The sequence below is a fragment of the Oncorhynchus mykiss genome, chromosome 5 (genome assembly GCF_057628025.1).
Source record: "Oncorhynchus mykiss isolate SJ-2025 chromosome 5, ASM5762802v1, whole genome shotgun sequence".
NCBI lineage: Eukaryota > Metazoa > Chordata > Actinopteri > Salmoniformes > Salmonidae > Oncorhynchus > Oncorhynchus mykiss.
Window position 1 is genome coordinate 67,972,937 of NC_143026.1, and position 27,831 is coordinate 68,000,767.

The 27,831-nt window shown below is 45.1% G+C and overlaps 1 protein-coding gene across 3 annotated transcripts in view; it reads left to right on the top strand.

Annotated features, from left to right (window-relative positions):
- Positions 1 to 27,831, top strand: part of csnk1g2b (casein kinase 1, gamma 2b) — a 45,931-nt gene that overhangs the window by 15,871 nt on the left and 2,229 nt on the right. For all 3 annotated transcript variants that reach the window (XM_021603969.3, XM_021603972.3, XM_090235643.1), the window contains exons 3-9: positions 18,260 to 18,329; positions 23,461 to 23,609; positions 23,810 to 24,044; positions 24,330 to 24,415; positions 26,230 to 26,314; positions 26,425 to 26,573; positions 26,845 to 26,925. In XM_021603969.3, the coding sequence (XP_021459644.1) occupies positions 18,260 to 18,329; positions 23,461 to 23,609; positions 23,810 to 24,044; positions 24,330 to 24,415; positions 26,230 to 26,314; positions 26,425 to 26,573; positions 26,845 to 26,925 (855 nt within the window). The remainder of the gene's footprint in view (positions 1 to 18,259; positions 18,330 to 23,460; positions 23,610 to 23,809; positions 24,045 to 24,329; positions 24,416 to 26,229; positions 26,315 to 26,424; positions 26,574 to 26,844; positions 26,926 to 27,831) is intronic.

A 27,831-nucleotide genomic window follows, 5' to 3' on the forward strand; every position in this document is an offset into this window, starting at 1 on the left:
TCGTCTTTGTTGGCCAGCCATTTCCACACACAGTGGTCTAGTCTGTGGTTCAGCTGTGCACTTTCTCACACTGACGAATCCTTCAGTGATGGAAGCAGGAGCCCACTCCTGTAAGTACACTGCAGGCTTACAATCTGGGGGGGAACCCAAGCCTTAAAGAAACACATCCTAACAACTTTACAGGAATTGCAGCTCATAATTCATTTAAGCCATTTACTTGAAAAACAGCCATTTTTCTTTTGCTGTCCCATGGTGACTTGTGATTTACGGATACCGTTTCTGTACATAAAGATGATCTATTATGTTGTTTGATATCCATTAGCCTTTTTCCTATCACATTTTTATTAGGCTACTACTCATTCTCTTTTACTGCCCCGGGGAGGTTCTCTTTTCCTACTGAAATCTCTCCATGTGCTACAATCTACCCTCAGTTAATGTGTCCCGCTTTCCTGGTTGGCACCCTTTTTGCCGTTTTGAGTGGACTAGGGATCTGGCGATCAAGGTCATGATGCCCTGGTGCCCCTCAATAAATCTGCCATGGATTTAGACATAAGTGACCTCTTGTCCACTCACTCACTCACTCACTCACTCACTCACTCACTCACTCACTCACTCACTCACTTAGGGTGAAGACCGTAAATAGAAGTAAGCCTCCATCCCTCTATAAGGAAGAGGTGTGGGGGAAATCAGTCTTGTCTTTCATTTCTGCCCCTCCTGTACAGTCATTTATTGACAGCTGGAGATAGAGAGGATGGGAGTTGTTAAACCTGCCACCTATGAGGCCCATGTTATTTGCAATAAACGCCGGGAAGGCTTGTGGGCTGAATCTGCTGGTGACCGCGATGGACGGCTTCTGCTTTGACTGGCAATAGCTCACGGCTTTGAAGGAGAGTGATAAGTGAATTACACTTCCATGGAGACTCCCTGTAAGATATTTCCCCGCTGCTGAAGGACTGATATTTGAATGACCTCATAGTGCTCATTACTACTTAGTGGATATGTATGTGGAGACCAATATGTATAAGATACTAAGGACTTGCTGTGGCTGGCGAAAAGGAGAATTGTGGTCAACCATAACATGGAAATCAGAGTTGCTGTATCCTCTTCCTCCTTTTACTGTATCACACACCTATTGCAGCTTGTGGTTGTAGTGTGTTAAAGTACAAACACTCCATCAGCATGTTGTGCATGAGCGAAACTGACATGTTGATGATTGAACTGCCTATTTTTCACAAGCCAACCGATTTTAACCCTGTGATGTAAAAAGGTTGCTTTTAGTGAACAGGCTATTCACGTAATCAATGCCCAACAATTACATCAAGCTGTTGCTCTGGAAATGGTTAATTATGACCTCTAAAACCCAGGGCTGTGTTTGTGGGGAGAGAGAGCTGTGTAGTAACAGGGGGACACTGGGTGTAGTAGTTGTTCCATTAGCCATTGAGGTCCACTCCTCCATCTCGTGTCAGAGCGGAGCCGCCTGTGTCACTGGTGCCAGTGTTCTTTCAGTGGCTGGGGGGCAGCTGAGGCAGACATGTTTGAAGCGCTGCTTATCACGTGGTGGCAGCTGCCGGCTCCATCTGAAACATGATCTGAAACAGGAGAAGGGCTGGACACAGGCCAGCTGTTGCTCTCTCACATTGCCTCTTCCACACCTCTGGCAATTAAAGCTGAAGAGACAGCCCCTTGCACCCTGTTTACTAGTATTATAGCATCACTCATTTCCTTATGCTGGTCTGGGCACAGTGGCGATACCTGGGCTTATGCTCTGTTTGAATGTTCAGTCTGCTCTCTAAAATTATAAATATAATTTCAATTTTTATTGTTTAGTATTTGACTATAGCAGTGAGGATATAATCAGGGGTGCCCATTTCTCTGAACTCTGCACCACGTACAGTGCCTGATTGATGGTCAAGATGAGGATACACAGTGGTGTATTTATTTCCCACGTCTTACGTAATGGCAGTTTCAGTAATATGCTGTATTACAGTGAGGATCTTCCGGAGACGGGTCAACAGGATCGCTCTCTCTGTCAGCTGCGATGGAGCTACCATGATCAGATTTAGATGATCAGCTGCATCCGTAATCCACCCAGAGATCCGTAGCACAGTTTTCAGACCAGCTCAGGAACGCATTAATTAGTTCAAGTTAAAACCTGCCATGATCATGAGATCTATGACATAATGAGATGTTGACGAGCCTAAAGCATGTTTCTTGGAATGAAATGCTAATAGGTCAAGGCAAGCTTGATAGGAAAATGATATCTCCCTTACAACAACTACTATGTTACTACAGGCTTGGCTGTGAAACAGGCTGGCTGATCCTTTTTAGTTAGTCCTTAGTTGGAGAGCGGTCTGTGAGCGGTGTGGTGGTGGCAGCTGAGCAGGAGAGGGGCTGCAGCAGGAGGTCCAACACTGAAGTTCCTTTTAGCCTTGGCTGTAAGTCAGCTGCCCCAGTCCCCAGCCTTGCCGGGTCACACTCCATGTCTGCTGTACATGCTCAGCTAAATAATATGCTTATAGAATGTAACAAAAATCACAATTTATGAAAAGGATATTGACAAAAGGTGTTTTTCTAATTATCTTCTCAACCCCCCCCCCCCCCAACAAAATTGGATTTTCCACACATATTTTCCACACATATTTTCCACACATAGCTTTCCATACATAAATCCAACACATTTTGGGTTTGACAGACACCTGTGTCCAGTCCAGCTGACGGGTTTCTAGGAAGAATACATTTGCTTCATTGAAGTACACAAGCCATTATTCAGCCTATATGTTAAAATCTTTACAAGCCCAAATGCGTGATTTCATTTTAATATTAGATTTAGGGAGAATAAGCTGTAACCTTACGTTACAGATAATCTGCTTTTGGACTACTCATTTCCTGAAAAGAGCAGCTGTGGGGACATCCTTAAACGCTTAAGAACCTCTATACCAGGCGGTGTCAGAGGAAGGCCCAAAATAATGGTGAAAGACTCCAGCCACCCAAGCCATAGACTGTTCTCTCTGCAACCACGAGGCAAGCGGTACCGGTGCTGCTACTGTGTTATCTATCCTGTTGCCTAGTCACTTTACCCCTAACTACAAGGACTCTCGAAGTATTCACACCCCCCAAAACATTCCTTACCCCAGGATACTTCAGCTGACTATCTGGGAGAATAAAGATAATGGAGGACTTTGTGGCTGTGTAAATGTTATAGATTTATTGATGGGAGAAGCCAACAATAGGCTTACGTTTTTGGCATGAATCACCTTCATCAGAGCCGTCGGTAGCCATGAAGTGCTTTGAAAAACCGCCCCCAGGTGATAAGGGTAGGCAACAACACATCTGCCACGCTGATCCTCAACACCAGGGACCCTCATGTGCGTGCCTAGTCCCCACCTGTACTCCCTGTTCACCCACGACTCCAACACCATCATTAAGTTTGCTGACGACACAACAGTTGTAGGCCTGATCACTGACTACAATGAGACAGCCTATGAGCCTATGAGGTCTTCAGAGACCTGGCAGTGTGGTGCCAGGACAACAACCTCTCCCTCAATGTGAGCCAGACAAAGGAGCTGATTGTGGACTACAGGAAAATGAGGGCCGAACAGGTCCCCATTAACATCGACAGGGCTGTAGTGGAGCGGGTCGAGAGTTTCAAGTTCCTTGCTGTCCACATCACCAACAACATGGTCCAAACACACCAAGACGGTTATGAAAAGGGCACGACAACACCTTTTCCTCCTTAGGAGACGGAAAAGATTTGACATGGGTCCCCAGATCCTCAAAAAGTTCTACAGCTGCACCATCAAGAACATCCTGATCGGTTGCATCACCACCTAGTATGGCAACTGCTCAGCATCTGACCGTAAGGCGCTACAGAGGGTAGTGCGTACAGCGCAATACATCACTGGGGCCAAGCATCCTGTCATCCAGGACCTATATACTAGGCAGTGTCAGAGGAAGGCCCAAAAAATTGTCAAAGACTCCAGTCATCCAAGTCATAGACTGTTCTCTCTGCTACCGCAAGGCAAGCGGTACCGGAGCGCCAAGTCTAGGTCCAAAAGGCTCCTTACCAGCTTCTACCCCCAAGCTATAAAGCACTCACAAACTTCTACAGATGCACAATCGAGAGCATCCTGTTGGGCTGTATCACCACCTGGTACGGCAACTGCTCCGCCCACAACCGTAAGGCTCTCCAGAGGTCTGCACAACGCATCACCGGGGGCAAACTACCTGCCCTCCAGGACACCTACACCACCCGATGTCACAGGAAGGCCATAAAGATCAAGGACAACAACCACCCGAGCCACTGCCTGTTCACCCCGCTATCATCCAGAAGGTGAGGTCAGTACAGGTGCATCAAAGCTGGGACCGAGAGACTGAAAAACAGCTTCTATCTCAAGGCCATCAGACTGTTAAACAGCCACCACTAACATTGAGTGGCTGCTGCCAACACACTGACTCAACTCCAGCCACTTTAATAATGGGAATTGATGGGAATTGATGTAAAATATATCACTAGCCACTTTAAACAATGCTACTTAATATAATGTTTACATACCCTACATTATTTATCTCATATGTATACGTATATACTGTACTCTATATCATCTACTGCATCTTTATGTAATACATGTATCACTAGCCACTTTAAACTATGCCACTTTGTTTAGATACTCATCTCATATGTATATACTTTACTCGATACCATCTACTGCATCTTGCCTATGCCGCTCTGTACCATCACTCATTCATATATCTTTATATCTTTATTTATCCCTTTACACTTGTGTGTATATGGTAGTAGTTTTGTAATTGTTAGCTAGATTACTCGTTGGTTATTACTGCATTGTCGGAACTAGAAGCACAAGCATTTCGCTACACTCGCATTAACATCTGCTAACCATGTGTATGTGACAAATAAGATTTGATTTGATTTTATAAGACTGCTGAACAATTTAATCAAATGGCCACCTGGACTATCTACACTGCTGCTACATATTATCTATGCATTGTCACTTTACCCCTACCTACATGTACAAACTACCTCGACCAACCTGTAACACCGCACATTGATTCGATACGAGTACCCCCTGTATATAGCCTCGTTGTTGTTATTTTATTGTGTTACTTTTTTATTTACATTAGTTTATTTAGTCAATATTTTCTTATCTCTATTTCTTGAACTACATTGTAAGTTTAAGGGCTTGTAAGTAAGCATTTCACTAAGGTCTACACCTGTTGTGTTTGGCACATGTGACAAATAAAATTTGATTTGAGTAGGAAAGAATGTGGGAAGCACCTACTGTATGTGTCCTCACAGGGGAGTGTCCCACTCGTCATGTCAACTAAACATGTCAATAATATCTATACTCTCAGTAGTAGTAGTATCAACTACATACAGTGGGGCAAAAAAGTATTTAGTCAGCCAACAATTGTGCAAGTTCTCCCTCTTTAAAAAGTAATTTTCATCATAGGTATACTTCAACTATGACAGACAAAAGTAGGGAAAAAATCCAGAAAATCACATTGTAGGATTTCTTTATGAATTTATTTGGTCACCTACAAACAAGCAAGATTTCTGGCTCTCACAGACCTGTAACTTCTTCTTTAAGAGGCTCCTCTGTCCTCCACTCGTTACCTGTATTAATGGCACCTGTTTGAACTTGTTGTCAGTATAAAAAACACCTGTCCACAAACAGTCACACTCCAAACTCCACTATGGCCAAGACCAAAGAGCTGTCAAAGGACACCAGAAACAAAATTGTAGACCTACACCAGGCTGGGAAGACTGAATCTGCAATAGGTAAGCAGCTTGGTAAAAACTGAACTTGTTGTGTTTGGAGGACAAAGAATGCTGAGTTGCATCCAAAGAACACCATACCTACTGTGAAGCATGGGGGTGGAAACATCATGCTTTGGGGCTGTTTTTCTGCAAAGGGACCAGGACGACTGATCCGTGTAAAGGAAAGAATGAATGGGGCCATGTATCGTGAGATTTTGAGTGAAAACCACCTTCCATCAGCAAGGGCATTGAAGATGAAATGTGGCTGGGTCTTTCAGCATGACAATGATCCCAAACACACCGCCCGGGCAACGAAGGAGTGGCTTCGTAAGAAGCATTTCAAGGTCCTGGAGTGGCCTAGCCAGTCTCCAGATCTCAACCCCATTGAAAATTTTTGGAGGGAGTTGAAAGTCTGTGTTGCCCAGCAACAGCCCCAAAACATCACAAATTATTGAAATAAACTTTTGTTATTGACCAAATATGAATGTTCCACCATAATTTGCAAATAAATTCATAAAAAATCCTACAATGTGATTTTCTGGATTTTTTTTTCTGGAATTTTGTCTGTCAGAGTTGAAGTGTACCTATGATGAAAATTACAGGCCTCTCATCTTTTTAAGTGAGAGAACTTGCACAATTGGTGGCTGACTAAATACTTTTTTTGCCCCACTGTAGGTTATTCAAATAAGAGTATGATCATCATTCAAGATTCCTACACATACATTCCTCTTGAATAACAAAAGACAGAGAAATAAACAACAACAAAAAAAATTTACAAAAAGATGAGAGCGAGCTGTTCATTCAGACCCTTCGGCTCGACACAATCTAAGCAGTCGATTCAAAGTTTCTCTCTCTGTAACAATTTTCTCACTATATTGAGGAAAGAAACTTTCTAAATTCCCCACAATTTCAAGGTAGAGGCTGAGCCATAACTGGCATTTACGTAATGCCGCACAATCACATAGTCCATATCTTTGGTGCGGATAGCTGTTTTGTGTTCAGCTATTTTTACTTAGAGTGCACGTTTCATCTGACCAATGTAAACAAGCCCACATGGGCATTTGAGCATGTAAACCACAGTGTTGAGATTAAAATTGATAAGTGTAATTGTTCGCCAACGGACTTCACAAACTACTCTGTTAGAGTGGAAGATTTTTTTAAAACTTAATATATATATACAGTGCCTTGCGAAAGTATTCGGCCCCCTTGAACTTTGCGACCTTTTGCCACATTTCAGGCTTCAAACATAAAGATATAAAACTGTATTTTTTTTATGAAGAATCAACAACAAGTGGGACACAATCATGAAGTGGAACGACATTTATTGGATATTTCAAACTTTTTTAACAAATCAAAAACGGAAAAATTGGGCGTGCAAAATTATTCAGCCCCTTTACCATCAGTGCAGCAAACTCTCTCCAGAAGTTCAGTGAGGATCTCTGATTGATCCAATGTTGACTTAAATGACTAATGATGATAAATACAATCCACCTGTGTGTAATCAAGTCTCCGTATAAATGCACCTGCACTGTGATAGTCTCAGAGGTCCGTTAAAAGCGCAGAGAGCATCATGAAGAACAAGGAACACACCAGGCAGGTCCGAGATACTGTGGTGAAGAAGTTTAAAGCCGGATTTGGATACAAAAAGATTTCCCAAGCTTTAAACATCCCAAGGAGCACTGTGCAAGCGATAATATTGAAATGGAAGGAGTATCAGACCACTGCAAATCTACCAAGACCTGGCCGTCCCTCTAAACTTTCAGCTCATACAAGGAGAAGACTGATCAGAGATGCAGCCAAGAGGCCCATGATCACTCTGGATGAACTGCAGAGATCTACAGCTGAGGTGGGACAACAATCAGGACAACATTATACATTATATACTGCACAAATCTGGCCTTTATGGAAGAGTGGCAAGAAGAAAGCCATTTCTTAAAGATATCCATAAAAAGTGTCGTTTAACGTTTGCCACAAGCCACCTGGGAGACACACCAAACATGTGGAAGAAGGTGCTCTGGTCAGATGAAACCTTTTGGCAACAATGCAAAACGTTATGTTTGGCGTAAAAGCAACACAGCTGAACACACCATCCCCACTGTCAAACATGGTGGTGGCAGCATCATGGTTTGAGCCTGCTTTTCTTCAGCAGGGAAAGGGAAGATGGTTGAAATTGATGGGAAGATGGATGGAGCCAAATACAGGACCATTCTGGAAAACCTGATGGAGTCTGCAAAAGACCTGAGACTGGGACGGAGATTTGTCTTCCAACAAGACAATGATCCAAAACATAAAGCAAAATCTACAATGGAATGGTTCAAAAATAAACATATCCAGGTGTTAGAATGGCCAAGTCAAAGTCCAGACCTGAATCCAATCGAGAATCTGTGGAAAGAACTGAAAACTGCTGTTCACAAATGCTCTCCATCCAACCTCACTGAGCTCGAGCTGTTTTGCAAGGAGGAATGGGAAAAAATGTCAGTCTCTCGATGTGCAAAACTGATAGAGACATACCCCAAGCGACTTACAGCTGTAATCGCAGCAAAAGGTGGCGCTACAAAGTATTAACTTAAGGGGGCTGAATAATTTTGCACGCCCAATTTTTCAGTTTTTGATTTGTTAAAAAAGTTTGAAATATCCAATAAATGTCGTTCCACTTCATGATTGTGTCCCACTTGTTGTTGATTCTTCACAAAAAAATACAGTTTTATATCTTTATGTTTGAAGCCTGAAATGTGGCAAAAGGTCGCAAAGTTCAAGGGGGGCGAATACTTTCGCAAGGCACTGTGTGTGTATGTATGTGTATATATATATATATATATATATATATATATATATATGGTAAATAAAACACCATCTTGATTAGGTAAGTATTCAACCCCTTGAGTCAATACATGTTAGAATCACCTTTGGCATAGATTACAGCTGTGAGTCTTTTTGGGTAAGTCTCTCTAAGAGCTTAGCACACCTTGAATGTACAATATTTGTCCATTATTATTTAAAATGTTCTTCAATTGCTGTCAAGTTGGTTGGTGATCATTGCTAGACAGCCTTTTTCAAGTCTTGCCATAGATTTCCCTGCCAGTTTAAGTCAAAACTGTAACTAGGCCACTCAGGAACATTCAATGTCGTTTTGGTAAGCAACTCCAGTGTATATTTGGCTTTGTGTTTCAGCTTATTGTCCTGCTGAAAGTAGACTGAACCAGGTTTTCCTCTAGCCCTATTCCGTATTTTTTATCCTAAAAGTGGAACAGTATTGCTTTCGTCCCTCTCCTCACCCCCACCTGGGCATGAAACTGGGACCCTCTGCACACATCGACAACAGTCACCCTCGAAGCCTCAATACCTATCGCTTCACAAAATCCACAGCCCTTGCAGAGCTAGGGAAACAACTACTTCAATGTCTCAGAGCGAGTGACGTCACCGATTTGAAACTCTACTAGCGTGCACCGCTAACCAGCTAGCCATTTTACTCCGGGTACTCAAGCATACCCATAACATGATGCAGCCACCACCATACTTGAAAATATGGTGTGGTGCTCAGCGATGTGTTGTTGGATTTGCTCCAAATATAACGCTTTGTATTCAGGACAAAAAGTTAATTTTGTTGCCACATTGTTTGAGGTATTACTGTAGTGCCTTATTGAAAACAGGATGCATGTTTTAGAATATATTTTATTCTGTACAGGCGTCCTTCTTTTCACTCCCATTTAGGTTAGTATTGTGGAGTAACTACCGTTTTTGATCCATCCACCGTTTTCTCCTATCACAGCCATTAAACTCTGGAACTTTTTTTAAATCACCGTTGGCCTCATGGTGAAATCCCTAAAGGGTTTCCTTCCTCTCTAGCAACTGAGTTAGGAAGGACACCTGTATCTTTGTAGTAACTGGGTGTATTGATACACCATCCAAAGTATAATAACTTCACCATTGCTCAAAGGGACATTCAATGCTTTCATTTTTTTTTACCCACCTACCAATAGATGCCCTTCTTTGCGAACCATTGGAAAACCTCCCTGGTCTTTGTTGTTGACTCCGTGCTTGAAATTCACTGCTCGACTGAGGGACCTTACATATCTGTATGTGGGGGGTATAGAGATGGGGTAGCCATTCAAAAACAATGTTAAACACTATTATTGCACACAGTGAGTCCATGCAACTTATGTGACTTGTTAAGCACATTTTTACTCCTGAACTTTAGGCTTGCCATAACAAAAGGGTTGAATACTTACTGACTCAAGACATTTCAGATTTTCATTTTTAATTAGTTTGTAAGCATTTCTAAAAACATAATTCCACTTTGACATTATGGGGTATTGTGTGTACTGTAGTGACACGTCTCAATTTCATCCATTTTAAACACAACAAAATGTGGAAAAAGTCAAGGGAGGCACTGTACACCCATCTAGTACCGGGTTGGACCCCCCTTTGCCTCCAGAACAGCCTGAATTCTACTAGGTGTCGCAAACGTTCCACAGGGAAGTTGGTCCATGCTGACGCGACAGCATCATGCAGTTTCTGCAGATTGGACAGCGGTATATTGGTACTGCAAACAGCCCGTTCCATCTCATCTCAAAGATGCTCTATGTGGTTGAGGTCTGGGGACTGTGCAGGCCACTCAAGTAAACTGAACGCACTGTCATGTTCCAGGCAATGTTTTCCACTTATCAACCGTCCACTCCAGCCCATCGGTGACAAGGACCAACTAGTTGTGCATTCCAAGATGCCGTTCTGCACACCACTGTTATACTACTCCATTATTTGTCAAACCACGCTCAGTCGTTTTGCCCATTCTAACGTTCAATCGAACAGTAATTGAATGCCTCGATGCCTGTCTGTCTGTTTTATATAACAAGACACGGCCACGTGCCTCACTGTCTGTAGTAGCAATCCGTTTTTGTGAACAGAGTGGTGTACCTAATAAACTGTCAGGTGAGTGTATTTGTACATAGGTTTTTGTACACCTCAATTACCTTGTACCCCTGCACATCAACTTGGTACTGGTTACTCCCCTTATGGTATATAGCCTTGTTATTCTACTTCCTCTATGTAGCCATGTTATTTTGTACTTCCTGTATATAGCCATGCCATTTTTTACTATTTATTATTTGTTAACCTGTTGAGTGTAGGGGGCAGTATTTTGATGTTTGGATGAAAAACATACCAAAATGAAACTGCCTATTTCTCAGGCCCAGAATCTAGAATATGCATATAATTGTCAGATTAGGATAGAAAACGCTCTAAAGTTTCCAAAACGGTCAAAATATTGTCTGTGAGTATACCAGAACTGATATTGCAGGCGAAAACCTGAGGAAAATCTAACCCGAAAGTGCTGTTTTTTTTCTGAAAGCTCTCTGTTCCATTGCCTGCCTTTGCTCCATTTAAAGGGATATCAACCAGGTTCCTTTTCCTATGGCTTCCACATGTTGTGAACAGTCTTTAGACATAGTTTCAGGCTTTTATTTAGAAAAACGAGCGAGAAAGATCACATCGTGTCATTGTATGGTTGGGTGCCAGCAGCGTTTTGCATGCGCAACAGCTTGGAGCAGACATTTTCTCTCTCCTATGGAAGAAGGTACAGTCCAGTTGAAATATTATCGATTTATATATTGTAAAAACAACCTGAGGATTGATTAGAATAAACGTTTGACATGTTTCTACGAACTTTACGGATACTATTTGGAATTTTCGTCTGCCTGGTCGTGACCGCTCGAGCCTGTGGTTTTCTGAACATAACGCGCCAACCAAATGGAGGTATTTTGGATATAAAATTATCTTTATGGAACAAAAGGAACATTTATTGTGTAACTGGGAGTCTCGTGAGTGCAAACATCCGAAGATCATCAAAGGTAAGCAATTAATTTTATTGCTTTTCTGACTTTCGTGACCAATCTACTTTGCTGCTAGCTGTTTGTAATGTTTTGTCTGCTGAGAGAGATGTCCTTACATAAACGCTTGGTATGCTTTCGCCGAAAAGCTTTTTTGAAATCTGACACGCCAGGTGGATTAACAACAAGCTAAGCTGTGATTTGCTATATTGCACGTGTGATTTCATGAAAATTAAATATTTTTAGTCATTTAATTTTTATTTGACGCTCCGCAATTCAGCGGATGTTGACAAATTATCCCACTAGCGGGATGGGTGCATCAAGAAGTTAATCACTGTGTATTTATTCCTCATGTCACTATTTCTACATTTTTATTTCAATGTTTTTTTCTTTAACTCTGTATTGTTTGAAAAGGGACCTGTAAATAAGCATTTCATTGTTAAGTATACACCGTTGTTTACAAAGCATGTGGCTAATAACATTTTATTGTTTGCGCCTAAGCACTTTATTCCATCTAAGTGAAAAGGTTGTGCTTCTAGTGCGAGCTCTGTGAGTATCTTCTTTTAAAAGGTTGGGTGTGGAGATTGGGCATTGAGAGGGTCTGCTATCATTTTTAAGAGGGAATGATAAGGAATTTTACGACCCATTTAACATGGAAAGGTAGGCTACCTTGATTGCCGTGATTGTAGATATTATTTCCTGGGTTGGTTTGGTCATTTGCATAGTTATCTGCTGGGATGAGTCTAAGCATGTAAAGCCCCATAAGCCTCTGTTTTAGGGTCCTGTGGTTTTGTGGTTTTTATTTATATTTTTCCCACGTCCTCCCTAGTGGAGAGGCTAAGCCTCCCTCCACTGATGATGTCACAGACAGTGCCCCGCCCTGACCTCCCTCACTGCCCAGTGCCTGGTCATGTGTCCAGTTCAGTTCCACTTAACCAGTCTCTCTCTCCTCAGATATCCACTTCAGATGGAAGATGTGCCTAATGTTCAGACTGGGAGCAGGATGGGGCTGTGTCTTAATCTTATTTTCATCTCCTTTCCTTCACCTGCACTAATATGAAAACACTGTTGAGTAGACTGGTGCTGGGTGGAGGAGAGCTGTTTAGTAGGCTGGTGCTGAGGAGAGCTGTTTAGTAGACTGGTGCTGGGTGGAGGAGAGCTGTTTAATAGACTGGTGCTGGGTGGAGGAGAGCTATTTAGTAGACTGGTGCTGGGTGGAGGAGAGCTGTTTAGTAGACTGGTGCTGGGGGGAGGAGAGCTGTTTAATAGACTGGCGCTGGGGGGAGGAGAGCTGTTTAATAGACTGGCGCTGGGGGGAGGAGAGCTATTTAGTAGACTGGTGCTGGGTGGAGGAGAGCTGTTTAGTAGACTGGTGCTGGGGGGAGGAGAGCTGTTTAGAAGACTGGTGCTGGGTGGAGGAGAGCTGTTTAGTAGACTGGTGCTGGGGGGAGGAGAGCTGTTTAGTAGACTGGTGCTGGGGGGAGGAGAGCCGTTGAGTAGACTGGCGCTGGGGGGAGGAGAGCTGTTTAGTAGACTGGTGCTGGGTGGAGGAGAGCTGTTTAGTAGACTGGTGCTGGGGGGAGGAGAGCTGTTTAGTAGACTGGTGCTGGGGGGAGGAGAGCTGTTTAGTAGACTGGTGCTGGGTGGAGGAGAGCTGTTTAGTAGACTGGTGCTGGGTGGAGGAGAGCTGTTTAGTAGACTGGTGCTGGGTGGAGGAGAGCTGTTTAGTAGACTGGTGCTGGGGGGAGGAGAGCTGTTTAGTAGACTGGTGCTGGGGGGAGGAGAGCTGTTGAGTAGACTGGCGCTGGGGGGAGGAGAGTTGTTTAGTAGACTGGTGCTGGGGGGAGGAGAGCTGTTTAGTAGACTGGTGCTGGGTGGAGGAGAGCTGTTTAGTAGACTGGTGCTGGGTGGAGGAGAGCTGTTTAATAGACTGGCGCTGGGGGGAGGAGAGCTGTTTAATAGACTGGTGCTGGGTGGAGGAGAGCTGTTTAGAAGACTGGTGCTCTGTGGAGGAGAGCTGTTTAGTAGACTGGTGCTGGGAGGAGGAGAGCTGTTTAGTAGACTGGTGCTGGGGGGAGGAGAGCTGTTTAGTAGACTGGTGCTGGGGGGAGGAGAGCTGTTTAGTAGACTGGTGCTGGGGGGAGGAGAGCTGTTTAGTAGACTTTTGCTGGGGGGAGGAGAGCTGTTTAGTAGACTGGTGCTGGGGGGAGGAGAGCTGTTTAGTAGACTGGTGCTGGGGGGAGGAGAGCTGTTTAGTAGACTGGTGCTGGGGGGAGGAGAGCTGTTTAGTAGACTGGTGCTGGGGGGAGGAGAGCTGTTTAGTAGACTGGTGCTGGGGGGAGGAGAGCTGTTTAGTAGACTGGTGCTGGGGGGAGGAGAGCTGTTTAGTAGACTGGCGCTGGGTGGAGGAGAGCTGTTTAGTAGACTGGTGCTGGGGGAGGAGAGCTGTTTAGTAGACTGGTGCTGGGGGGAGGAGAGCTGTTTAGTAGACTGGTGCTGGGGGGAGGAGAGCTGTTTAGTAGACTGGTGCTGGGGGGAGGAGAGCTGTTTAGTAGACTGGTGCTGGGGGGAGGAGAGCTGTTTAGTAGACTGGTGCTGGGTGGAGGAGAGCTGTTTAGTAGACTGGTGCTGGGGGGAGGAGAGCTGTTTAGTAGACTGGTGCTGGGTGGAGGAGAGCTGTTTAGTAGACTGGTGCTGGGAGGAGGAGAGCTGTTTAGTAGACTGGTGCTGGGGGGAGGAGAGCTGTTTAGTAGACTGGTGCTGGGGGGAGGAGAGCTGTTTAGTAGACTGGTGCTGGGGGGAGGAGAGCTGTTTAGTAGACTTTTGCTGGGGGGAGGAGAGCTGTTTAGTAGACTGGTGCTGGGGGGAGGAGAGCTGTTTAGTAGACTGGTGCTGGGGGGAGGAGAGCTGTTTAGTAGACTGGTGCTGGGGGGAGGAGAGCTGTTTAGTAGACTGGTGCTGGGGGGAGGAGAGCTGTTTAGTAGACTGGTGCTGGGGGGAGGAGAGCTGTTTAGTAGACTGGTGCTGGGGGGAGGAGAGCTGTTTAGTAGACTGGCGCTGGGGGGAGGAGAGCTGTTTAGTAGACTGGCGCTGGGTGGAGGAGAGCTGTTTAGTAGACTGGCGCTGGGGGGAGGAGAGCTGTTTAGTAGACTGGCGCTGGGGGGAGGAGAGCTGTTTAGTAGACTGGTGCTGGGGGGAGGAGAGCTGTTTAGTAGACTGGTGCTGGGTGGAGGAGAGCTGTTTTGTAGACTGGTGCTGGGTGGAGGAGAGCTGTTTAGTAGACTGGTGCTGGGTGGAGGAGAGCTGTTTAGTAGACTGGTGCTGGGGGGAGGAGAGCTGTTTAGTAGACTGGTGCTGGGGGGGGGGGAGAGCTGTTTAGTAGACTGGCGCTGGGGGGAGGAGAGCTGTTTAGTAGACTGGTGCTGGGGGGAGGAGAGCTGTTTAGTAGACTGGTGCTGGGTGGAGGAGAGCTGTTTAGTAGACTGGCGCTGGGGGGAGGAGAGCTGTTTAGTAGACTGGTGCTGGGTGGAGGAGAGCTGTTTAGAAGACTGGTGCTGGGTGGAGGAGAGCTGTTTAGTAGACTGGTGCTGGGGGGAGGAGAGCTGTTTAGTAGACTGGTGCTGGGGGGAGGAGAGCTGTTTAGTAGACTGGTGCTGGGGGGAGGAGAGCTGTTTAGTAGACTTTTGCTGGGGGGAGGAGAGCTGTTTAGTAGACTGGTGCTGGGGGGAGGAGAGCTGTTTAGTAGACTGGTGCTGGGGGGAGGAGAGCTGTTTAGTAGACTGGTGCTGGTGGGAGGAGAGCTGTTTAGTAGACTGGTGCTGGGGGGAGGAGAGCTGTTTAGTAGACTGGTGCTGGGGGGAGGAGAGCTGTTTAGTAGACTGGTGCTGGGGGGAGGAGAGCTGTTTAGTAGACTGGTGCTGGGGGGAGGAGAGCTGTTTAGTAGACTGGTGCTGGGGGGAGGAGAGCTGTTTAGTAGACTGGTGCTGGGGGGAGGAGAGCTGTTTAGTAGACTGGTGCTGGGGGGAGGAGAGCTGTTCAGTAGACTGGTGCTGGGGGGAGGAGAGCTGTTTAGTAGACTGGTGCTGGGGGGAGGAGAGCTGTTTAGTAGACTGGTGCTGGGTGGAGGAGAGCTGTTTAGTAGACTGGTGCTGGGGGGAGGAGAGCTGTTTAGTAGACTGGTGCTGGGGGGAGGAGAGCTGTTTAGTAGACTGGTGCTGGGTGGAGGAGAGCTGTTTAGTAGACTGGTGCTGGGGGGAGGAGAGCTGTTTAGTAGACTGGTGCTGGGTGGAGGAGAGCTGTTTAGTAGACTGGTGCTGGGTGGAGGAGAGCTGTTTAGTAGACTGGTGCTGGGGGGAGGAGAGCTGTTTAGTAGACTGGTGCTGGGTGGAGGAGAGCTGTTTAGTAGACTGGTGCTGGGGGGAGGAGAGCTGTTTAGTAGACTGGTGCTGGGTGGAGGAGAGCTGTTTAGTAGACTGGTGCTGGGGGGAGGAGAGCTGTTTAGTAGACTGGTGCTGGGTGGAGGAGAGCTGTTTAGTAGACTGGTGCTGGGTGGAGGAGAGCTGTTTAGTAGACTGGTGCTGGGTGGAGGAGAGCTGTTTAGTAGACTGGTGCTGGGGGGAGGAGAGCTGTTTAGTAGACTGGTGCTGGGGGGAGGAGAGCTGTTTAGTAGACTGGTGCTGGGGGGAGGAGAGCTGTTTAGTAGACTGGTGCTGGGTGGAGGAGAGCTGTTTAGTAGACTGGTGCTGGGTGGAGGAGAGCTGTTTAGTAGACTGGTGCTGGGTGGAGGAGAGCTGTTTAGTAGACTGGTGCTGGGTGGAGGAGAGCTGTTTAGTAGACTGGTGCTGGGGGGAGGAGAGCTGTTTAGTAGACTGGTGCTGGGTGGAGTAGAGCTGTTTAGTAGACTGGTGCTGGGTGGAGGAGAGCTGTTTAGTAGACTGGTGCTGGGTGGAGGAGAGCTGTTTAGTAGACTGGTGCTGGGTGGAGGAGAGCTGTTTAGTAGACTGGCGCTGGGGGGAGGAGAGCTGTTTAATAGACTGGCGCTGGGTGGAGGAGAGCTGTTTAGTAGACTGGTGCTGGGGGGAGGAGAGCTGTTTAGTAGACTGGTGCTGGGGGGAGGAGAGCTGTTTAGTAGACTGGCGCTGGGTGGAGGAGAGCTGTTTAGTAGACTGGCGCTGGGTGGAGGAGAGCTGTTTAGTAGACTGGCGCTGGGTGGAGGAGAGCTGTTTAGTAGACTGGTGCTGGGGGGAGGAGAGCTGTTTAATAGACTGGTGCTGGGTGGAGGAGAGCTGTTTAGTAGACTGGTGCTGGGTGGAGGAGAGCTGTTTAGTAGACTGGTGAAGTAGGGATGTTACAAATAAAAACTTTTCTTCGTGTTTAAACTGCAATTTGTTTTAATTGGTTTTCCGTTATCATAAAATTCCATGTGAATTCACAATGCAGCTGCGATGCTGCCAGAAACGGTTTGGGTCTTGCTTGCATTTCTCTACCAAATTTTTCAACTGTAACGACAATGACGTCATGGTGGAGAGTCGACTACAAAATAATTGTTTCCACGATTCCTTGCAGGTCGACTCTTATTTCTGAGTGTCAAGATTTGATTCCGCTACGAATCAACTCTTATGATTCAGTATTATTGGAACAGTACTTCCGGTAACATGAACACTTGCATCTTTTTATAGCGAACTAGCGAGGGGAAGGGCACAGTATAGGCAGGTCGGCCACCAGGCACACAGTCAGAACCATGCGCTAGGCCTTGTGGCAATCAAAAGCTGTATCTCACAGCATTCCATTGCATCTCGCAATTTCTTGGCTTGCAATGTCTCACAACTTCAGTAAAGCAGGGTCTATCATCAATGAATAGGCTAGGATATTCTAGACGCAACAGACCGAAGACTGAACACACACTCGCATCATTTGTAACGAGAAAGAGCAGGCGAGCCAGCATGAGGGAGAGCAAGGAGGGGGCAGGCAGAAAGAACCGTCTGTATACGTCTTGGTAATCTGTATCTCTTAATGTCTTGTCTTGCATGCCTCACGTTCACCAAAGTAGCCAAAAGTTTGCCTCTTCCTCTCGGGTTTTATTTAAATGACACAAAGTTCCCCAGGCCTATATAGCCTACTGTCTAGTTAGGCTATAACCCTGAAAATAAAATACATTTTTCTTAACGTTAAGGATCCCAATTTTGTGAAACGGGGGAGGCTGGTGCTGGTTGGATGAGCTGTGTGGAAGAGGTCTTACGCTGCCCTGGGTGGCTGACGTGTCTAGTGCCCAATAAAATCTTTTTTTTTTTTGCCTGGTTTGTTTTTCTCCATTTTTGTTTTTACAGGTTTGTTTTTCTTGCAAGCTACATTGGTTCATAAATACATAATGCCCTTGCATCATCTTCGTGGAGGAAGGATGTTGTGTTAAGTAGATGATGATGATGATTTACGTTTTTGGTGTCTAAGCCTGAGGGATCTTAGGAATGCTATAGTAAGCATGGATGCAGCCTTAGTTGTCTCATGGAATCTATGAAAAGGCCTATACTGTTTCACATACAACATATTGTTTTTCAACCATTTATCACCATAATCTTGACGTTGATCCACCTATTGAATATGTTAATAACCACTAGGTGTTTTCCATTACTAATGGGGTTCTCTTTCTTTCCTTTTTCAGGAACCGATAAAGTCACGGGCTCCACAGCTTCACTTGGAATATAGATTTTATAAACAGTTGGGAAGTTCAGGTAAGCACATACAGCTACAGTGTTATAGCTGTTTAATAACACAGTGTTTGCTAGTAGGCTCAGCTGGATGGATGGCCATCTTCTCTGCACACGTATCTGGGAGATATGAAATCCCTGTCCCCCTCCTACAGATGGTTGTTCCCTAGCAGGCCCAGGACCTTCATGCCATGTCTATGTGCTCTCTCTGTGCTGTGATCCGTGGGGCTGTGCTGTACCTCCAGAGGGGAGAGGTGGGGCAGTAGGATCAGGTGGTGGGGAGGGACAGGGACCTGGAACAGCCCACGGCAAAGCTTGGCCAGCCTGGAATGCTTAGTGTTTGATCCTCTCACTGCTTAATTCTATCATTGAAAAATCTCTCTGACATTGGGCCACTTTAAAAAAACAAACCTTCTTTTTTTTTTAACCAAAGTGATTAGTACTATACTTTTCATCATTAAATAGTTCAAGTCACTTTCTATGAGCGTTTGATCTGTTAAGAAAACAACTGGTGAATATATTGTATTTACGGTCCGTAAATAGATTGTATTGTATTTGAGGGTAGGTAGGGACAAGCTGACCACTTGTATTCTAATTCCACTAAATGTGACTGAGGACACTGGTCTTTGATCCTTTTGGCTTTTAAAGAAAGAGATAAACAGCTTGGGCAAAGCCTGTGCATTCATTTGATCACTGGAGTGGAAGGCCACACACACACACGCACTCTAAGACGAGTGTGTGTCACTGCGCCCAGGGATGTTCTCTTTCATAAGACAAGTGTGTGTCTCTTTCTCTCTCATAGAGAGCTGATCACCTGCCAGCTTACTCTCTGTCCCTGTGCCAGAGCAGCAGCTCCACAGTGTTAATAGGGAGTTGGAGTGCAGGGCATTAGAGGTGTCCTAGGCTAGTCTATTTATAGATGGCCTTCAATGTAGGGCCATTATCGTATATATCTACTTCCATCGCTCATCTCAGCAATGCCTCTGGCCGGCCTGAAGAAGAAAGGCCAGGGAAACTCTCCTGTGATGTACAGGGAAAAGGGAAAATCTCTGTCAGCTATCCTTTGTTGTGGTCTGTCTGACTGGGCCAGTAGTTGTATTCCCAATCCCAGGCAGCACAGCATAGTGCATTGTGCTATTTATCTTCCTTACACCTATTTAACAACAGAGTCGATCGAAGTTGCTTGTGGATCCTCATTCATTCATTGGATAGTGAGTCTTTATCCCCACCCCTTGGGCCAGCCCATTGAAGGAGTCCATGTCCTCTGTAGTGTTTCCACTGATGCGTTATACACATCCTGACTTCCCTCTCCTCCTCCGGCCACTGTGGCAGAGGGACCACCAGAGAGAGGCCTGCTACAATCTCATAGGCTGAGCTAAAGATGGAGCCAGTGACAATGTTGGCCCAGCTTTCCTCCCATTATAGAATGGAGGGGGAAAAGTGTTACTCTTACTGGTTGCTACATCTATTGAAAAATTGTGTGGAATAGTGAGGAATTATCATGTCTTCTTCTGCTTATGATTCTTCTGTAAAAATGAAAATGTGTGGTACAGATGGACACAGGTGTGTAGTCCTTTTACAATTTGAATGTGACATAATTTAAGCCAGGGTCAAGCCCTGGTCTGAACCTGGACCCCACTGCCACAAATACTGGAGCTGTGTCAGCTGTACATGGTGCTTAAGAGGAGCTTATCTTAAGAGTGTTAATTCTCGCCTGCCCTGGAAAGCACTCAATCACTAGAACAACACATTCAGTTACACACACTAGCTGGCCTGGTCTGGCCACGCCCCAACCCCAACATTAACCAATGAGCATGGGGTGTCTGAGACATCATACACTTTTTACGTCACTATCAATAATTTAACTGGATGACTGGTTGACTGAGCTCACACAGTCCTGATAGCATGTTCTTCACTTGTGAAAGCACTGCATGTGACCAGTCTCCTAATGAGATGATTTAAGATTTCACTGATAATATCAGTGCATGTGAATATTTAGTAACCCATGATCAAAGCTTTGCCTCAAAGCATTGCCTGCTCTTACACAAGTCGTATGTGTGTCCTTCTACAGTGCCCACTGCCCTGGTATCTTGGGAGTGATAAATCAATCAGTGCCATTTTGAGTATGAGTTTGCAGTGATCTTCTGTGGTCCATCCAGTCCAGAGCAGTCTGGATATTTTATGCGCTGCCTTCCTGGGATAGATAACATAACCTACCACTGAGTCACACAGGCTCTATGCAGGGCAGGCCGGCTGGACGATCACGTTTCATCCTGGCTACATCACGACAGCGCTGCCTGCCCGGCCTTTTTTCTCCCCGATGCACTCGGCATTCTGAATGTTTAATTGAGACCGCCTCCCTCTCGGGCTCAGCCTAAACTTTCACATTTCATTGTAGGGCAACATTGTCTGCCACAGTGGCCAGACTGAGAGGGGCCCCTGTCTGAGACAATACTCTGGATTGTTCCAGACACGTTTCACTTGTGTTTGGAGAGAGTGGGTTGTGAGCAGTGCACAGAATGGCACTGGAAGGCAGCAGAATAGACTTTGAAGCTAGTGGTGCTGCGGACAGCAGCCAATTATATCTGTTGTCATAAATCACGATAAAGAATAGTTTCTAGGAAACCACTCACTCCTTGCATAAGTGCTTTTATTACAGGCGTGATTGGCTAGGGTTATTTTTACACTGGAATAACATCCACATAGTACTTAGCAAATATGATTAGGTGTAGCTTTTGTCAAAGATAAAATCATTCTTGTTTGAATGGTTTCCCTGAAATTTACATTTATTCTAGGCCTTTTCCATTTCAGTTGAAGCTTTTCCCTAGCTGTTATCTTTGTTGTGTTTACAGCTCTAGAGTTCCCCAGTAGGGAGTATTGTAGGTGTAGTCAGGGACAGTTGTTCTAGCGTAGACACTTTCCAATTGATCAGTGCATTGGCAGGGCTGCTGAATGCCCTTCCTAGATTTGGGCGGGCTTTGATGAGTCAGCTTACTTGCTGATCTTTTGTCGCTGCCGACCTCGGCCGCCATCGCCATCATTACCAAGCAAGTCCTACTGCCTAAAGTGCCCTGGGACAGCTGTGTGGATGTGTGAGATCTGCACTGCTTCGCTGTGGGAGTGACTTGAGGGGTGATCAGGTAAATCCTGCTCTAATCCCTCCCCTCCTCCCCACACTCACACAGCCTCACGGCCAGCCTGCCATACTACTAAAGCTGCTGATCCTCTCCTCTCTCTGACGGGGTCGGGGTGCCCTCGGGGCGACAGCCGCCTGCTGGGAGGGGAGCATGCAGTCACTTTGGCACAACTGCCAGCCAAGGATTGGAATGAAGGCCACTGGTATCAGATACTGGTCTGAACTGGTGAGGCATAACCTGGAGCTGTATGTGTCCTTGGAGGCTGGACCATAAGGTCATGGTGGCCATGGGGTCACAAATGGCCATTGCCCTTTGTTCTGTTCCACATAGGGAATAGAGTTACTGTTAAACTGGAAGTCTCCCCTTCAGAGAATTTTTACTGTGATGATAAACTCCTAAATTCCTCCCAGGTCACACATACAACATGACCAAAAGTATGTGGCCATCTGCTCGTTGAATAAAAATCATGGGCATTAATATGGAGTCCCTCCTTTGCTGCTTTAACAGCCTCCACTTTTCTGGGAAGGCTTTCCACTAGATGTTGGAACATTGCTGCGGGGACTTGCTTCCATTCAGCCACGAGAGCATTAGTGAGGTCGGCACTGATGTTGGGTGATTAGGCCTGGCTCGCAGTTGGCATTCTAATTCACCCCAAAGGTGTTCGATGGGGTTGAGGTCAGGGCTCTGTGCAGGCCAGTCAAGTTCTTCCACACCGATCTCGACAAACCATTTCTGTATGGACCTTGCTTTGTGAACCCGGGGGCATTGTCATGTTGAAACAGGAAAGGGCCTTCCCCAAACTGTTCCCACAAAGTTGGAAGCACAGAATTGTCTAGAATGACATTGTATGCTGTAGCGTTAACATTTCCCTTCACTGGGACTAAGGGGCCTAGTCTGAACCATGAAAAACAGCCCCAGACCATTATTCCTTCTCCACCAAACTTTACAGTTCGCACTATGCATTCGAGTATGTAGCGTTCTCCTGGCATCCGCCAAACCCAGATTTGTCCATTGGACTCCCAGATGTTGAAGCATGATTCATCACTCCAGAGAACGTGTTTCCACTGCTCCAGAGTCCGATGGCGGCGAGCTTTACACCACTCCAACCAACGCTTGGCATTGCACATGGTGGTCATAGGCTTGTGTGCTGCTGCTCAGCAGTGGAAACCCATTTCATGAAGCTCTCGACGAACAGTTCTTCTTCTGGCGTTGCTTCCAGAGGCAGTTCGGAACTCGGTAGTGAGTGTTGTAACCAAGGACAGACGATTTTTATGTTCTTCAGCACTCGGCGGTCACAAGATCACAGGACGTGTCTGTGATCTTGTGTGGCCTACCACTTCGCGGCTGAGCCGTTGTTACTCCTAGACGTTTCCACTTCCCAATAACAGTACTTACAGTTGAGTGAGTCAGCTCTAGCTGGGCAGAAATTTGACAAACTGACTTGTTGGAAAGGTGGTCACTGAGCTCTTCATTAAGGCCATTCTACTGCCAATGTTTGTCTATGGAGATTGCATGGCGGTGTGCTCGATTTTATACATCAGTCAGCAACGGGTGTGGCTGAAATAGCCGAATCCACTAATTTGGAGTGTCCACATACTTCTGTACATATAGTGTGACCACATGATAGGGCGTGTTGGCAAACAGTTTTTTTCCATCACACGGCATCAACGTTCACACGTTTTTGTTTACCATCCATGTTGTTCTAATCGAAACCGCCTTCCCACACACGTAGTCTGCTCAATATCAACATGGCTCTGTAGCCTGATTTCATGTCAGCAAGTCAAAGCCCTACTACCCTTCTTTAACTACCACCTTTTATGCATCCGTAGTCCCTCCGCCTCTAAGCTTTTTTAGAAGGGCCGAATGCTTTTAATGCTTTTAGAATATCTGTGGCTCTTATGATGCTAAAACAGATGGTTAGTAAAGCCTTTTTTTAAACCTTTAGGATTCTGGCACGCTCCCTGTAAGTTGTGTGGTCCCACTCATATCATGTGTCCCTGCCTGTCTCTGTGTTGCAGAGGGTATTCCTCAGGTGTACTACTTTGGGCCATGTGGGAAGTACAATGCCATGGTGCTGGAGTTGTTGGGGCCCAGCCTGGAAGACCTGTTTGATCTCTGTGACCGTACCTTCTCCCTCAAGACCGTCCTTATGATAGCCATACAGCTGGTAAGAATTGAATTGTTGTTTACGTAAGTAAGTGTCTTACACACAGGTGCCCAACCTATATTTTATAAGACTACTCTATGGTGTTATCTCTATAGTCTATAGATGTGTCGATGGCTCATTTACAGTGTTTGCATTTGAAAAGTGCACTGAGAGAGTTTGAGATCTTAGCTTGTCTACATGCTCAATGCTCTATCTCCCAGATAACGCGGATGGAGTTTGTCCACACAAAGAGCTTGATATACAGAGACGTGAAGCCAGAGAACTTTTTGGTGGGGCGGCCGGGCAGCAAGAGGCAGCACACAATCCACATCATCGACTTTGGGCTGGCCAAAGAATACATCGACCCCGAGACCAAAAAACACATCCCGTACCGGGAGCACAAGAGCCTGACAGGCACGGCGCGCTACATGAGCATCAACACACACCTGGGGAAAGGTGAGAAATGATCATGAAGACACACGCTGCTGTGTTATTGGAAAGATGGACTTTTTCTTTCCTAATCCTGTGAACCTGTCCTGAAGTTGATTATCAACTTTTCCATTATGTTCAGTAAGAGCTGAATCCCAACTTGAGATCTGTACACATGACTTCATCATGTAGATGGATCATGCATTGATTGATGCATTTTAGATGTTCAAATTATGACCTAAGCCTTATGGTGTCATATATAGTTGAAGTGGTGGATAACTGTGTGAGTAACAAACTCTTCTTCTCCTCCAGAGCAAAGCAGACGGGATGATCTGGAGGCTCTGGGTCACATGTTTATGTACTTCCTGCGAGGCAGCCTTCCCTGGCAAGGCCTGAAGGTATACAGTTTCATGATATCTACATGATCTCAGACACACCCTTCACTTAGCCCCCCAACGCAAAATAACTTCTCTCATTCAAGGCCCAAGTGACATTTCAAGGCCTCAGACTAGAAAGTGTTTACAGTATTTAGGGAAGAGGAAGACATGTTAGGGGAAAATACAATGAAAATAGTGCTGTAACCATACACAGGAAGGATTTTCACCTCCTGAGATTTGAATCGTCTCTGTGTAAATGAATTAACAATGGAAAAACATATTCATATAATGCAGTTTCTACATTTTTAAAATGGTTTTATTTCTATCATTGTGCAATTTATACCGGACACCACCGTTTAGCTCATACCTTTTGGTCTGCAGTGTTTAATAGATGTAAATGTCATCTTATTTTACCAACATAAGTCACTCCCACACTTTCCGCTTTGAGGTCCTCTCCACCCAGGCTAGTGTCAGGAAGAGGACCTGTGTGGCAGCGTATATCTATCTAGAAGAAAAAGAAACGCACACCTATTTAGGCGAGGTGCAGGCTAGCGGAGTAGGAAACTTGAAAATAAAGGAGAGCCGCACACTCTAGGAGCTCAGATGCAAAAATGTAATATCCAACGTTTCGACAGCCAAGCTGTCTTCACCAGGGTATTCCATTTTTGCATCTGAGCTCCTAGAGTGTGCGGCTCTCCATTATTTTCAAGCATATAGCTATCTAACTGTAGAATATCATGGTAGAACTCATATAACTATTTTTTGGGGGCTCCTGAGTGGCGCAGCGGTCTAAGGAACTGCATCTCAGTGCTAGAGGCGTCACTACAGACCCTGGTTTGATTCCAGGCTGTATCACAATCGGCCTTGATTGGGAGTCCCATAGTGTGTGGCACAATTGGCCCAGCATCGTCCGGGTTAGGGTTTGGCTGGGGTAGGCCGTCATTGTAAATACGAATTTGTTAAGGATCGGACCATACATTAAAAAAAATGTATCGCCTAAAATGACATACCCAAATGTAGCCTGTAGCTCAGGGCCTGAAGCAAAGATATGCTTATTCTTGATACCATTTGAAAGGAAACACTTTGAAGTTGGTGGAAATGTGAAATTAATGTAGGAGACTATAACACATTAGATCTGGTAAAAGATAATACAAAGATGCATTATTATTTATTTTTTATCATCTTTGAAATGCAAGAGAAAGGTGACAATGTACTATTCCAGGTTAGGTGCAATTTGTATTTTGGCCACTAGATGGCAAAAGTGCATGTGCAAAGTTTTAGACTGATTCAATGAACCATTGCATTTCTGTTCCAAATGTTGTATCAAGACTGCCAAAATGTTGTATCAAGACTGCCCAAATGTTCCTAATAGGTTTATTAATATATTTTCAAGTTCATAACTGTGCACTCTCTTCAAACAATAACATTCTTTCTCTCTAATAGCTACTGTAAATTGGACAGTGCCGTTAACAAGACTTTAAGCTTTCTGCCCATATCAGATATCAGACACCAATCCCATAGATGTTAACTGACTTGCCTAGTTAAATAAAGGTTAAATAAATAAAAAATAAGAAGCCTGTATAACAGCCTCATGTCAACTCAGGACATAAAATGGCTTACGAGAGGATTTGCATGTGGATGCGAACTAAGACGCGTTAATTTTCTACGTGTGATCGTTATTCCCATTGAATTACACTGCCACCAGCCATGTATTGCCCCGAATTTGGCATTATATTTTGCTTTCTGCAGAGCTGTAGTTTTTCAACTCTACTGTGCTGTGTGGGAATTAAAGCTAAATGCGTGGGAGAATAATTGTTGTACTTTGTTGATTCCAGGCAGACACTTTGAAGGAGAGGTATCAGAAGATTGGAGATACCAAGCGAGCTACTCCAATTGAAGTGCTTTGTGAAAGCTTCCCCGGTCAGATTTGATTGGTTTCATTTGGAATGTGTTACTCCTTCCTTTTTGTTTAGGTCTAGTTCTAGATCAGTTTATGCAAATGTAGTAATTTGTGTGCCTTCGTCCTGCAGAAGAGATGGCCACCTATCTGCGTTACGTGAGGAGGCTGGACTTCTTTGAGAAACCTGATTATGACTACTTACGGAAACTCTTCACTGACCTCTTCGATAGGAACGGCTATGTCTTTGATTATGAATACGACTGGGTCGGCAAGCCACTTGTGAGTCTCCTTCATCACTTGTTTCTTCTCCCTATTCAAAGTTTTGAGGGGACCGCTTGACCCCTCTATCTGCACATTTTCATTTGTCTTTTTCTGTAAACAATCAGACTGACTTGCCTAGTTATGGAGATTTCCTGTGATGTCTTATTGGTTCGAGGACCTATTTTTTTTATTTTTTATTTTTTTACATATTCATATCTTCATGTCGTGGTCGGAGTAAAGTATTTGATGTCCTAGATAAAATGCTGTGTCATTTTGTCCCCCACCATAGCCTACACCGATAGGCCCCATCCCCAGTGACACACCCGCTCAGCCCAGCAGAGACAAAGCACAACAGCAGACCAAAAACCAGGTGACCTCACCGCCGCCCGCCACACCCACCCACCTTGTCAGTCGAGTTCCCCTTGTCTCAGAGGCAACTGCCAACCCTCCTGTCCTACTCTCAGCTTCCTCAAGAACATGGCCTCTTTTACAGTGTTACCTTTATTCACTCCATCCTCTTTAATCTACACTCCTCTGTTTTTGCGATTGAGCAAGAATGATTGGGAACTGATGACCCTATTATAATTGTGGTTAAATGTTGTAGCATCATCTTTGAAAGTTCAACTGTTTTAGCATCGGAGGGTTTTGTCTTCAACCTTTTCTCCTTAAAAATGAGTCATTGCTTTGCAAAATGCAGTGCGTTGTTCACATCAGCAATGACAATGCAGTTTGCTTCGTGTGGCAAAATTGCATGCTTTCCCTTCCTGGTTCTATCAGCATGCTATTTGAGCCTTGATCCTACTACACTGTCATCAACATGACACATCATCTTTTTTTTTTTTTTTTTCTAGACCTTATTAGTCCTTTTCAATCTTTTTCTCTAAAAAACCACATAAGGTTTTATAATTGTCCTTTGCGGTGTACTGGCGGCTGTAATTATGACTCTCCAGTACAATGTAATGAGTATCATCATTTATGAACATAAACAGGCAACACGTTGCATAGTACAAACATCACAGAGTTTATTACAGAAACCAGGAATAGTCACAACAATGATTAGCTCATTTAGTAAGGGCAATAGACAGGAGATTGCTGTGGGCTGGAAGAAAATATAGATTTTGGAATAAAAAACTAGACCCTTAGTGTTTCCGATCAAGGCTGTTTTCACTCCTGCATGAGGCAGTGGGCTCTGCTTTGTTTTCCTTCTGTTAACATAGTCTGTTTTAACAAGCCTGCTTCTTCTTGTGAGATGTCTTCTGTATTTATTTTCGTTTGT